Genomic DNA, 14,196 nt, shown 5'->3' on the forward strand with positions numbered 1-14,196 from the left:
CCAACGTGTATTTGAGAAAAACATTTATTTCATAATGAGATTTTCCCCCATTTTCAATTGTTTTAGTTCAATGAAAGGTTAGATATTTGTGAATGTTTTTAAATAAAAGATCAAAATGATTAACAATGCAGATTTATTTTCACAGCCTTCTTTGATCTATTTACCAAGGGTGCCAATAATTCTGACCACGACTGTAAAACCTAGGGCTGTGCAATTAATCGAATGCGATTCATCTGCGATTATGAACGCGATATTGCCTAGCTTGTCAGTGAACTACGGCTCTGTGTATTAAATCCCGCTCCATCTGAAAGCAGGTGATGGCGATTTACTACCAATCACGGAACCGGCTTTACTGACGAGATGCGCATGACAATCGCATGCGATTAATTGCACAGCCCTAATAAAACCACATTTGCACTCCTGGTATTTGGGACAAAATCAGCACTCGTGTGATATAGCCTAGCTCTCGCTGCTCGTGTGATATCGCTTATCGTTCGATATAAATATGAGACAAAAAAAAATTTTTGCCCACATGCAAAAACAAAACAAAACATGGATATATAATTGTTTTATGTTGCCCAGCCTTTTGCAGTGGATCATCTGCTGTGGATGTATTGATAGATCTCTATTAAGACTGCCCCTGCTTGTGCTGTGGGCCCAATTAATTGTGTTTGTGGCCAAGAGGGCGAATCATGGGGCTTTGTTTTTTAAATCCCTCAGGCCTGCATGTTGCATGGTTACAGCACTAAACTCAGGATGGGGTTGCTTAACATACACACCTGAGACTAGAAGCAGGCGCTTGTCTGATTTACCCACTTATCTTTTTTATATGTCCATTGTTAATTGTTCAAACAAGGCCTGCGTTAATTGTTTTGCTGTAAGAGGGAGAGATTAGCACCAGTTGAGACTGTCTTTATGCAAGAATATTAAATTACTGGAGACATTTTATTCTTTATTTTCTTGTCTTCACGGCCAGGTCTCTAAAGAGGGTTCTCTTATTGTCCATGCATATGACACATCAGTGGCTCATTAGCTGGAATGAGCAGGGAGGGTTCTCCCCCATGAATCAAAGGCTTCTTTAATTTCCCATGTGGTCAGTCATCTTCTCTGAAGCCACACACACTAACCCCCTCCCCTCCCCTCTTTTTTTTTTTTTTAATTTTTTCAAGCCCCCCCCCCCCCCCCCCCTTTTTTTTTTTTTTTTACTAGCAGTTCATTTCACTTCCTGACACATCCACACGAACACCCTAGCACCAACACTGTGTCTGTCTTACAATCACGCACTTCCACTCTTGTCTCACTATCTCTCCTTTTCTCTTGCCCTTTCACTCTCTCTTGAAGAACATGCGCCCACCACCCATGCTCAGTGCCTCAGTACACACACACCTCACTCACACACTCCCTTATCACATCTCTTCACAGATCCACACTCTGAGGCACAGCTCATAATTGGCTTGGCAGCTCTGTTTTGTTGGGGAGGGTAAGGTTGCAGGTTCAAATCCCAAGCGGAGCACTTCTATATACCATTCGCTCTCCTGCCAATCTCAAAGGCCCCGAGTCTCAATATACAGCCAGCTGTGCAAATAATCCGCAAAGCTGTTTGCAATTATACTCACCCCAAATAAGGGCCTGTGATGGACATCTTAATAATGATTTACCCACTGGAAAGGGCAAGCTTTTGGAGCATTCCAGACTTATACATAAGCTTTTAGTATTGATATTTACTTATGGCATGGCATTAATGACCTGCTGATAATTCTGAAAGGTTGTACCACCGTGATCGCCATACATGGCCAATAACACCTACCCTTTCCACGTCAAGCGGGAAGAAAACATGTCAGGATTCTGGAAGAATGATCGTAAAGGGTCATTGATTGACTGGTGAGGTCTGTGAAAAGTTAGGCGGTGTGTGCTAATAAATTGTGGAGGCTGGGATTTTTTTGTTGTTGTTTTCTCTTTACTGGTGGCTCTGCTAAGTATTATTTAACCTTGATTTAAGCTGCTTGCTTCCCATGCTGAGTGGTTTTTAACTCTGATCAGTTTCCTCCAAGCTTTTCAAATATTGATGGAGGTATTGGAGGCTTGAACGCATGCCAAAACAGGACCCCTTGCTTTTGGCTGCCGCCACCGCTCAACAAGCTCGCGCACACACAAAGGCTGAGCCCAACTGCTGTTGGAGTGGTGTTTAAAGTTTGGTTTTCTCGAGTGACTCATACTTTGTGTAATAACCAGACCCAAATGTGAGGGAGTAAATATAGCTGTCCGGTGTTTTGATGGGGCTAAGGAGCAGGTGGTGTTAAGCCAATGAGCTGACAGCATTCCAACGCCTGCTGTCTTTTAACTGTATCTTAAATAGGGCTTGACGACTCTCTTTTGGAGAGTGTGTGAGAGTTTTATTACTTAATGAGTGAATTTACATGCTTTTTGTATGATATTCCACAGAGTTTATGTTACAGTTGAGCAGGAAACCTGAAATGTAAACTGACTAGATCCACAACACTCCAAGATTTTATATTTTCTTGGTTAAGATCCAAGCAACGTAAAGACTGTTTTGTTTGCAGGATCCTCAAATATGACTTGCATGTTCGTGCGGATATAAATATCCCCGTGACCCCACCTGTGCTTCTGAATTGGACACCCAGAAGCATGGATTTCTCTACTTTTTTCCCTCTGGCCCACTTGTTGTATGTCTCTCCACAGCAGCAGCAGCTCCAGGCCCAGCACCTCTCTCACGCTGCCCATGGCCCCATGGCTTTACCTCCCCACCCTTCTGCCCTTCAGCCACCAGGAATCCCGCCAGCCACCGGCTCTGGCTCGGGCCTGCTTGCTCTGGGAGCCCTGGGAAGTCAGCCACACTTGCCAGTGAAGGATGAAAAAAACCACCCTGACCTAGAGCACAGAGGTAAGGAGCAGACACACACACACTGCTCTCATTTAAAGCCAAGAGAGTGGAACATTAGTTGCTCAGCCATATAGACCTCATATGTGAATCAAACTTGTTTCATAACACCCAAACCCCCCCACCCTGTTCATTATTATTACAGCTCTTATAGACTGATGACATTATTGACCTTCTTAGGTTTGCTTTATAAGAGTACGCTACTCTCGTGGCTCGCCATTTAAGGATGTAGCCTATTTTCAGAAAAGAACTGAGAGTGTATAAAGCGATTGAACATAGACATGATGCTCTATGTGGCTTGAATGAATTGGCAAGGTTAATAAAGGACGCATGCTAATGGTTTGCTACCTGTATTGTGTACATTACAGACATATTCTACCTGCTGATGAAATCTACTCTTATCTCTGATTGTCAGTCGGTCAGGGTAACTGACTTTTGTTTATCTCTGTTTTGTCTTGCCGTTCTGCCTGTCTATCAACACCAACCGGGGTCTGCTGACTACAGAGAGCACGGTGAGTATCAGGTTTCGTGTTGTCTCGGTTGTCCTCTTGCTCTTAATAGTTCTGTTCCAAAACCTAGTTAGCTGCAACTCTGACATAGACAGCAACTCTGCATGGGAGATTTGATTCAGTTGTTTGGAGTAAGCATGTTGCTAAACATTGGATAATGTAATGATAATACTTTTCTGTATTGAATGAGATATGACTGTACATTTAATACATGTTTTCTCAGTTTGTCCACCATTTTGGTTTTATTTAGTATTTGGCTTCAAATAAAGTGTCTTAGGAAGCGACGTAATTAAGTTGCATAGTGTTTTGAACAGCCTTCATGTCAGGAGTGCACCTTAAATGATGCCTTAATATTGCCTCCGTAGGCGGCTCACTAGGTTTTGAAACGGAGCAAATATGTCTTAGTTTTACTGGGTGAAAAACACCTCTTGGCCCATTTCATGCCTAAGAAAATTTCCATTAATGTAAATGTCAAGTAAGATCCTTCATCCTGAAGCACACGCAGCTCGTGCATGAAATGGTAATCTGCGTTCATTAAAATGACTAATAGAGAAACAAGCTTTTTATGAAATAAGCACTCGCATGTCTCCGCGGATGGGAAATGACTCGTATTACAGCGCACAGATTAGCGCGGCTCTATAATTTTATCACAATTAAAGAAGACGACGTCGACTCCCTCCCTCCTTTGTGGGATTTATTTTATCCCTCTCCCATCCTACCCACCCCTCCGCTATCTCCACTTGTTTACCGCCCCTCTCCGCTCTCTTTTGCTAACGCGATAAATATGTATGAGCACAGGCGCAGGAATTGTTTTCCTCCCTCTCATCTCCGTGGCCTTGTAAAAGGCATTTATTCGACGGGGCTTAAATCTCTCTGATGGCTGATTGTGGCCGTGAGATTGGGTTTCTGCTGGCCCGGCGAGGCCTGAATGGGTGCAGTCATGTCTGAAGGAAGGGGAGCTCCTCTGGCGGTTAGCAGTCCAGGCGCTGTTGTGTATTCGCTGCTGCCGTTGTCTAAGGTCATCTGATAGCACGCTGGTGACTCTCCTTAATGAGTCACGCTAAGCATCTCTTTAGAAGGTCAGACATCATGCAACAAGAGCGAGGGAGACAGAGACTATTGGGCGTTCGGCCCAGTCTGCTACTTCATCTTCTCAGCTTAGTTTCCTTTTACGCTTCCAGTGATCTGGCCGTATTTTCCTTCTGTGAACCTTGTTGCCTCACACCGAGTGAAGGCTCTTGGGACACGATGAGTAAAGCTCTAGGAGCGGGATTGTTTTGAGAAAGTGCCCAGAGAGCACTCAAAGTCCTGTTGCATATGGAGCATGCTTGCTAAATACTATGAATTCATGAAATATTCTTACAATGCGTTATTGTGAGTATGGACAGTGGCCACAGATAGTCGCCCACCATTTCCTGCGGATATAAGTCCCTTTTTCCATTCGTCCGCCCTGTAGTCATCATCTACCAGGACAGCAGACCCGCAAAGTGCTGAGGGAAGGGGACTGGGTGATGTCCAAACATGCTAAAGGAATCAATGACTATTACATACTCCCACACACACAACCCGAGTTGGACTTTTCACAGATAATGGGCTGTTGTTTGACACTAACGTGCTGCTCATGTCTTCTTGAAGCTGTTTGTCGTCTTTTTTAGAAGATGGAGGGAGTGATTTGGGGGAAGGAAGGGAGAGTGGTGGGGCAGTGAAAACAAGCCCCTCTTTGGTCTGGTTAACTGTGTCTACTCTGTAGTGCAGCCAGCACATTTCTGTGTAGTCTACTGTGGGTTGTTAGATACGGCTTGGCGAGTCTCACTGTATTATGTTAGGCCTGTTTTGGGTTTTCGAGTCAGATAGCTGGAATGGATAAATCGCTTTTGGCTTTTTATGTGTGTGGTTTTGGAGTGATGAGCTACTCGAATGTCCTTTTTTTTTCTTTCTCCTTGCTGTTGACTTCTCAGCTTGGATCTCCTTCAGATCCGACAGCTGTGAAGTACCTGTCATTGTAATGGTAATTGTTTTTGACTCTGAACTCAAATAATTCATTTGTCACCAGAAATAAACTGGAATCAGGTTTGGATATAAATATCTTGTGCTGAAGGGAGTTGATGGGGCCTACAGGGTATTTTCAAAGCAATTTGGAAGTCTTGTGGAACAAAACACCCATTAAAACCACCCATAGATCTGCATGTATAGATGAAAGAGTTGGGTTAAAGTCTGCAGTCCGTTGGCACACTTTAATATTTCCCTTCTTTCTCCTCCTCAGAACAACTCTATTTCTCCGTCAGACAGTCTGCGCACAACCAGCGAGAAACACCGCGGCTCCTCTGATTATAGCTTGGACTCCAAGAAACGCAAAGTGGAAGACAAGGACAGCATGAGCCGATATGTGAGTAATGTGACATGAACTTGTGATGCAAGATTCTTCTGTAACAAAATCCCAAAATGGGATACTAACTAGTGGGCTCGTTGTGTTTTCAGGACAGTGATGGAGACAAAAGTGATGATCTGGTGGTTGATGTTTCCAACGAGGTGAGAAACACATTTTATGTTACATCTAAATCACTAGAAATTGTGCTTTTATTAATTGAACTGCAATGTTATCAGCTTACGTATTTTATTTTTGACATTTAACTCATTCCTGTTTTATTTTTGTGCTCTAGGACCCTGCCACGCCCAGAGGCAGCCCTGTCCACTCCCCTCCTGAGAATGGCATAGATAAACCCCGCCCAGCAAAGAAGGATACGCCCAACAGCCCCGCCTCTGTGGCCTCCTCCGGCAGCACCCCCTCCTCTAAAAACAAGGAGCACGGCCATGTACGGCTCTCTCTTTCACTCACAGGCTACATTTAATACCGAATGCTGCATTTACGTGTATCCGCTCTATTTATCCGGATTTTGCTACTGTAATAATAGGCGGCGCTGCATATAAGATTTGATAGAATCTGCGTCTGTGCCATTGAAGCAGAATTATAGGATATGTTTGAGGAAAAGGTTGTGATGGGAGGGGGCAGCTAGGGAAGCTTGAACACCCTGTGATCTTCCACTATCTAATGGCTCAGGAGTGAATGTCTGTTTCCCAGCCTCAGCTTTAAATACATCTGTAAATGTCAGGGATAATGCATTCCCATAGCTGGATCAGTCGTGTCTTCCCTGCTAATAACTCAATGCGTTTAACCATTCTGGGCCTCTGCATCAAAAAAAAAGATTAGAGGGAGAAGCGAGGGAAGGATAAAACGAGCCTCATCTCCATTGTAGCAGTAATGGGTTTGGGGATAAATAGCAGGGTTTATAGTTTCGTAGGAGTAGTGAGTTTGTCAGAATTGGATTGGATTAGGTTCTGCCGGCACTTAAATCTTCTGCCAGGATGCTGCCTCGTTTGGGGGGATTTTAACTCTGTTTTGTCTATCTCTCTTTCTTTCTTCTCCTCCCTCTCTTCTTTCTCATCTACAGAATGACAAATCCTCCACGCCTGGTCTCAAGTCCAACACCCCCACGCCTCGTAATGATGCCCCCACCCCGGGTACCAGCACCACCCCGGGGCTGCGGCCCATCCTAGGCAAGCCTCCAATGGAAGCTCTTGGTGAGTTCATAATCAGCGTCCACAGAGATGTTGTTTAACTCTATACCATCACCTCCTGCAAGCATAAAGCGCAAATATTGTAAGCAAAAGAGAGCTCTTTGCATATGGAAATAATCCAAAGCTTCAACAAATTTTTAGGCTTGCCTTTTTAACAGAGCTTAAAAGCAGCTTTCATAAAATCTTTGAAGCAGCTCAGTGTAGGCAGGTCTTTGATTGAGATTTATCTCCCTGCTCCCGAGTTCAGCTCCTTTCCCCGTGGTTGACTGTTGCTGATTTATGATTGGCTGTGTGTCTCTGTGTCTGCAGCCGCCCCTGCTCTGCGCACCCCCCTCTCTTACCCAACTCCCTTTGCCATGATGAGCCACCATGAGATGAATGGTTCTCTGACCAGCCCTGGAGTCTATGCTGGCCTTCACATCTCTCCTCAGATGAGTGCGGCCGCTGTTGCTGCCTACGGACGCTCGCCCATGGTGAGTATTTGTGTTTATGTATGTAAAAAAGCACCTTCAAAGTAGGGGTGCAGAAAAAAACATTTACAGATACATCATGATCCTGGATCTTTCTGGAAGCATTCACAATTGGATTTTTTAATTGATCATCAATATGGTCTTTAAAAACAACATTTATGGTTGCTTTAATATGGAAACAAAACAAAAGCTGAACTAGTTATTGTATCTGCTTATTCTGCTTGATTGGCAGGTCAGAGCAGGCATATTTTTTAAACATGATATTTGGCAACGGGCCACCTAAACGCCCAAAGATTTGTGCCGCTGTATTGCAGTTGAAAAATTGAGATGTATTGAGAATTTTTTGGAATCAGATTGTGACTCCCTGAAACAAAATTTAATCAAATACTGAGGTCCTTAAGATTCCTAACCTCTACTCCAAAGTAGGCCCCACCTTACCTTTCTCTCCCAATTTCTTCCTCTCATTTCTTTTTATTTTCATGCTTGATTTCAATCTCTCTCTTTCACCCAAAGCCCCCAACCTGAGAGTGGAGGGAGAGCGTGGGGTGATTTAGTGTGTGTGACTGGGTGTGAAATGAGCGTTACATTGACTGGGCTCTCAGGCTACCTGACTGCCTGCTGTCTGATTGCTTCATCCTTTCAGCTAAATGAAGGAGCAGTGCATGAATCATTCCTCTGTGGCTGAATGTTTGGTTTTGCAGTATACATTGATCAAGTCAAGTTAAAGGAATAGTTCACCCTACAAAAATCTAAATAGTCATACTTACCCTTATGTTGTTCCAAAACTGTGAAAGGCCAAGGTGAAAATAGTACTGGATGTTTTTTTCTGTGCATAAACAATGAGTGGGCACTGAGGCTTTGAAGCTTCAAAAAATGCAACAAAAATGATCAAAATGGCACATTGGGCTTCTGAAGCCAGAAGTAGCGCTTTGAACTAGATTCAAAAGTGTATCACACTCACTGACCCTGTAAACTTAATCAAATTAATTGAAAAACAATGATACATTTTTCCACACACAGCTATTTTATGGTTTACATAGGGCACACAGGGTTATAATGTGTAATTTATGCTTGTGGTGTTTGTTTTAATACAGATCACTGCTCTAATGCTGCATGTTTTGTTTTGTTTCTGTAGGCGGGTTTCGAGCATCCTCATATGAGAGCTCCCGGCCTCCCTGCCAGCCTCACCTCAATCTCTGGAGGAAAACCGTAAGTGTCCAACAAAGATTAAATGATCGTGACTAACTCATAGCCGCACTAGACCGGTCTCTTTCCCCACACTATTTATGTAAGAGTTCCGCGAGAGTGCTTAAGAGCACAACCTTTTCCACCTCTTAATACCTCATTTCAGACTACTTACTCCTATTGCTGTAATTGATTTAATTAACCCACTTCAATCAGTACGCTGTTGACTACTAGATTACTAAAGAGGTCTCTCTCTCTCTCTCTGTCTGTCGCTCTCTCAGAGCCTACTCTTTTCACGTCAGCGCTGACGGACAGATGCAGCCTGTGCCCTTCCCTCCAGACGCTCTCATTGGTCCGGGGATCCCACGCCACGCCCGTCAGATTAACACACTCAGTCATGGAGAGGTGGTGTGTGCTGTGACTATAAGCAATCCCACTCGCCATGTATACACTGGTGGCAAGGGCTGTGTTAAGATCTGGGACATCAGTCAGCCTGGAAGCAAGAGCCCAGTGTCTCAACTAGACTGCCTGGTAAGGGCCAAAGACGTACTTACTATAACTACTGTTTTTATTATAGTAATAATACTCTACATACTACTAGCCCCTTTTTAGTTGCTTCTAAAAAGTAACAATTTGTTAGAATAATGTTGGAAGTCCAGATGTTTGGAAAATCTTCTCACATATTGTTTTTTTTTTTTTTTTTCATCTACAGAACAGGGACAACTATATTCGGTCCTGTAAGCTGTTGCCTGATGGTCGCACTCTTATCGTCGGAGGGGAGGCTAGCACTCTGACCATTTGGGATCTTGCCTCCCAGACACCCCGCATCAAAGCCGAGTTGACCTCCTCCGCACCGGCCTGCTATGCGCTAGCCATCAGCCCCGACGCCAAGGTGTGCTTCTCCTGCTGCAGCGATGGAAACATCGCCGTTTGGGACCTCCACAACCAGACCCTCGTCAGGTGAGCCTTTTTCAAGATTTTCTCTTATGAACTGCATTTTCTTGTTTATCTTTAAGATTTAAAACAGGGCCATTGTCTAAACCCTTCATTTTTTTTTATTTGCAGGCAATTCCAAGGTCACACAGACGGTGCCAGCTGCATTGACATCTCCCATGATGGCACCAAGCTCTGGACGGGTGGCCTTGACAACACAGTCCGCTCCTGGGACCTGAGAGAGGGGCGGCAACTCCAACAGCATGACTTCACATCTCAGGTTTGGCCACAGCACAAGGACTTTCCATGATGGAGCTTTATGAAATGGAAGTAGAGACAGATCTCTTCTTCTTCTGAGTTATCAGATTATTGAAAAAAAATGTAGGGACTTGGTTAGATGCATCAGTTTTTGACTGGAGTTTAAGATTTGGCCATTACATTCCAAAATGGAGCACCATAGATCAGTCTATCAGTTTCGCAACATATATACATGGATGAATCGTTCACGATAAGATATATAACATGCATTGATAAAACAAATGACTTTTCATTTCATACTGACTTGAGTGCAAAGCAGTGGTGCTCAACTTGTGTGTGTTCCCCCAAACGCAGATCTTCTCTCTGGGCTACTGTCCTACGGGCGAGTGGCTGGCTGTCGGCATGGAAAGCAGCAATGTGGAGGTGCTCCACCACACCAAACCTGACAAGTACCAGCTGCACCTTCACGAGAGCTGCGTTCTCTCTCTCAAGTTTGCCTACTGTGGTAAGTGACTGATTCAAGGTTCACGCAATGAATGTAGGCACTCTATACTTATCTCCACTAGAGCTTTGGCACTCTCTTGAATTTATACGCCGACGCTTCTGTACAGCACAATAGGGGTGCTCCAATTGATCGGCTACCGATCACTATCGGCCGATAATCGCTTTGGGATATTTGATCGGCGGTCTCTATAAAGGCCGATCTCATAAACCGATCCCAAGCTGATGACGCGCCTGCTGTGAGAGATTTTGCATGACATGCAGAGGCACCGTCTCAGTCTCTGTCTGGCGTGGGTGAAATAATTACAATGCTGAAGGTGAGGGTACAATTCATATTTCTTCATTAAATAACTTATAAAGTAATTTGAAAACTTTCTGTGAGACATAATTTCACAAACAGCGTGAATGAAACTGCGCGTGCTCTCTCTTTCTCTCTCAAAATGCACAAATGGCTTCAAATCACATCGCGTCTGCACTATAAGCGAGCTGCACAGTTGACACAGGAATTGTCACTTGCACAATCGAGTCAGTGTTGCGTCACATCGTCACTAAAGTTTACAAAAAAAGCATTACTTTTTAATTCTTGCCAGTGTTTAAACCATTCTCGCGTGCTCTCCTGGAGACTGAGCGCTTATGCACACTCGGAAGCGCACACACATATCGTCAGGTTCACATTACTCCGTTTGCAGTGCGTATGCGGTGCATATTTTTCCGCGCTCATGTTAAAGGAAAGCGTTCACACTGCACACGGTTGCAGTCCGGTAGTGCGTTCCAAGAGCGGTGCGTCTGCAGCAGTGCAGAGATTGTTTCCGCACCGAGTCTATTTTTGCTGTGCTGGACGCTCTGAATTAAAGTAACAGCGCATTGTTTGCGGTAAATATGAACATGGATTGACACGAAAATGTAGTAATTATACCATAAATACATGTAATTAAAGTCTATTGTGTTTCACAGTCAACAAATAGGCTATGGCTTTTTGGTTAGGTTTAAAGGAAAAGAGCACTTTTAGATAAACAAGGCAACAATAGATGGCACTTGTGGAGGTAGGTAAACAAAGTTCATGAACCGCAGGATTGCTTGTATTAAAGATTTAAATGCAAAAGAAAAGGCAGTAGAGCTGACTGTTTCCGTCTATGGTAAGTTTTAATTTAGAATGTTTGTGATAATGTAAGAAAAGTAGTTTAAATGTTTTGCCACTTGCTTGAGCAACTCAATATATAAATCTAGAAGTAAATGCAAAAGTAAAAAGCATTGAATAATGTGTTGCTTATATTTATTGTGTTTAAACATGGCACTTGTGGAGGTAGGTAAACAAAGTTCATGAACCGCAGGATTGCTTGTATTAAAGATTTAAATGCAAAAGAAAAGGCAGTAGAGCTGACTGTTTCCGTCTATGGTAAGTTTTAATTTAGAATGTTTGTGATAATGTAAGAAAAGTAGTTTAAATGTTTTGCCACTTGCTTGAGCAACTCAATATATAAATCTAGAAGTAAATGCAAAAGTAAAAAGCATTGAATAATGTGTTTCTTATATTTATTGCATTTAAACACAAAAGATTATATTACTGTACTGTGTAAAAAAAAAAAAAAAAAGAATCACAATGCTGAAAAAGCTTTTTCAGTTACAATGTTTGGATTTGAAATCAAAAGGGATAAATGTTGTGTTAGTTGTAAACAGCCATGGATCAGTTGCAGACACCTGTGTGAAAGCACAGTGAGCACCTGCTGCTTCTGCACCGCTTGCGTACTGCACATGGACTGTACTGCAAATGGAGTATGTGTGAACCTGGTGTAAAAGGCCATCTCACATACAGCTCACGAAATCAGGCTTGTGCTGTGTGTAAGTTATTGTGCAACAATTGCAAGATTGTAAAAACAAAAATGCAGTGCATGAGCAAACATTTTTTCAAACATATTTTTGAAAAATGTCTAAAAAATGCCTCCCTCCACCCCTCAAATTAAAAAATCCCCCTCACAAGAGTCACCTAAGAGGGGAATTCATTTTCAAAAATGAAATTCAGGCCCTGAATAAATGTCTAAAAATCTTGATTGGAAGGCTTTAAAAAGATCGGTATCTGTGATCGGCAGATATTGCTTTCTGTGATCGGTGATCGGCCTCAAAAATCCTGATCAGAGCACCCCTACAGCACAACATCCGACAGAACCTTGACTGTCCTTTTCTGCTAGGCTGTCTTTTATTTGGCTTTCTGTGCATATCTCCTGTACTCTGAACGGACCTCTAATTACGTTTGATTTCCCTTGACAAGGTAAATGGTTCGTGAGCACTGGGAAGGACAATCTGTTGAATGCATGGAGGACTCCCTACGGCGCCAGCATATTCCAGGTACAGAAATCAATACAGACTGTCTGCAGGAAATGTGTGGGCTGCCTGAGTCAGTAGAAAGGGCACAGTGACCGCTGGCTGACAGGCCGGGCCTCGATCAGCGGAAATGGGCTGGAGTATGTCATTAACGCTGGGTCCTGACCACTTAGTGCGGATGTGGGTCTGCGTGTGTAGTTCGCATCTACCAGTTTAAGAGTAAATAATGATAACCTTTCAAGTGTTTATGACTGAAGGGGCTCAGCATGGACGCTAATGCATCGTTAGGTGGGGGGGAGAAGTGCTTATGTATACAGCTGTCAGCATTTTCTTTGAGTAGTAGACGATGTCGGAAGAGTTTTATGCAGGCCCTTTTGAAGTTAATATTCAAATCTTTTTATTTCGCCAGATTTACTGTGGCTTTTTTTTCCCTTGCAGTCAAAGGAATCATCCTCAGTCCTGAGCTGTGACATATCAGCCGATGACAAGTACATTGTTACAGGCTCTGGAGACAAGAAGGCCACGGTGTATGAAGTGATCTACTAGACTGAGAGGTAACAGACTGGAGCAGCTCAAGCCTCTGGAGGAGGAAGGGGGGGGCACACAACTTCTCACTCCAGTGACTCTCCTAGTCAAACAGACAGGAACAGCCCTTGACTAACTGTCTGTCTCACACTCACTGACTTTTAACTGACTGACCACAGACGTGGAAGAGTGGACGCTGGGGTGACCTGGACTAGGACACAAATGTGCAGCCCTACAGACCCCACACACTCGGCCCAGTTCATATGGCACTAGAGAACACTCGATGTTTCCTTCCTTGCAGTTTTTTTTTTTTCTTTAAATCTTTCTTTGTTGAATTTTGGTTCTATTTTTTTCCTCACTATGCAGTGAGAACGTTCCATAATGCATCGTGAAGCAGCGCTTCATTCTGAAACTTCATCTGTGTGGAGGGTATGTGAAAAGTGTACATAATGGAGTATTAAAATGCCTTTTATAGATTTATATTTTCGTGTCCTGTTACACTTGTGATGGTTCTCTTTCTCTCGCTCTCATTCTCTCCTTGATGCTTCGTTTCCCCTTCGAGGTTTGGAAATTAGATTAAGATGTCTTTTTCTATGACGATATTCTATTCCGTTTTTCCCCCCCTTTGAGAAGTTCATTTTCCAAGCTGACCTTTTATGGAAATCTAGTTTACTTTTTCCCCTCCCTCCTGAAAAACAATTTTGAGCTAAATCGCATTACAGAGGCGTTTTTGTAAAATGTCCTGTGGATTTTTTTTGAGTGGCTTAAACCCCATGCAAGGCACCTGAGACTGCATTCGAGGCTCCGTGGGGAGGGGCGGATCAGTTCCCAAACAAACTCGCTGACTGGCCGCTCCACTTTCCTGCGAGAACAGAGACCTCAATGGGGCACATGGACCTGGATTTTGATATTTACCGATTAGTAGAGGACTACTCTCAAACCTGTGACTTCATTGTGCTGTTGTATGACCAGGACATGACATCTCGTCTTGTAGTGGAAGAATTGGAATTTGGATCAATTG

At 43.4% G+C, this 14,196-nt stretch overlaps 1 protein-coding gene across 3 annotated transcripts in view; it reads left to right on the top strand.

Annotated features, from left to right (window-relative positions):
* LOC107686309 (protein groucho-2-like) overlaps positions 1 to 13,657 on the top strand; it is a 36,600-nt gene extending 22,943 nt beyond the window's left edge. For 2 of the 3 annotated variants that reach the window (XM_016483261.1, XM_016483263.1), the window contains exons 8-21: positions 2,701 to 2,902; positions 3,404 to 3,411; positions 5,672 to 5,794; positions 5,887 to 5,937; positions 6,069 to 6,221; positions 6,858 to 6,987; positions 7,294 to 7,457; positions 8,590 to 8,663; positions 8,921 to 9,170; positions 9,352 to 9,599; positions 9,705 to 9,852; positions 10,185 to 10,335; positions 12,598 to 12,674; positions 13,089 to 13,657. In XM_016483261.1, coding sequence (XP_016338747.1) covers positions 2,701 to 2,902; positions 3,404 to 3,411; positions 5,672 to 5,794; positions 5,887 to 5,937; positions 6,069 to 6,221; positions 6,858 to 6,987; positions 7,294 to 7,457; positions 8,590 to 8,663; positions 8,921 to 9,170; positions 9,352 to 9,599; positions 9,705 to 9,852; positions 10,185 to 10,335; positions 12,598 to 12,674; positions 13,089 to 13,196 — 1,887 coding nt within the window. In that variant the 3' untranslated portion in view covers positions 13,197 to 13,657. The remainder of the gene's footprint in view (positions 1 to 2,700; positions 2,903 to 3,403; positions 3,412 to 5,671; positions 5,795 to 5,886; positions 5,938 to 6,068; positions 6,222 to 6,857; positions 6,988 to 7,293; positions 7,458 to 8,589; positions 8,664 to 8,920; positions 9,171 to 9,351; positions 9,600 to 9,704; positions 9,853 to 10,184; positions 10,336 to 12,597; positions 12,675 to 13,088) is intronic. The other variant, XM_016483262.1, reaches the window with a different exon arrangement.
* Positions 13,658 to 14,196: the final 539 nt, after the last annotated feature.

The sequence above is a fragment of the Sinocyclocheilus anshuiensis genome, unplaced genomic scaffold (assembly GCF_001515605.1).
Source record: "Sinocyclocheilus anshuiensis isolate Anshui unplaced genomic scaffold, SAMN03320099.WGS_v1.1 scaffold481, whole genome shotgun sequence".
Taxonomy (NCBI): domain Eukaryota; kingdom Metazoa; phylum Chordata; class Actinopteri; order Cypriniformes; family Cyprinidae; genus Sinocyclocheilus; species Sinocyclocheilus anshuiensis.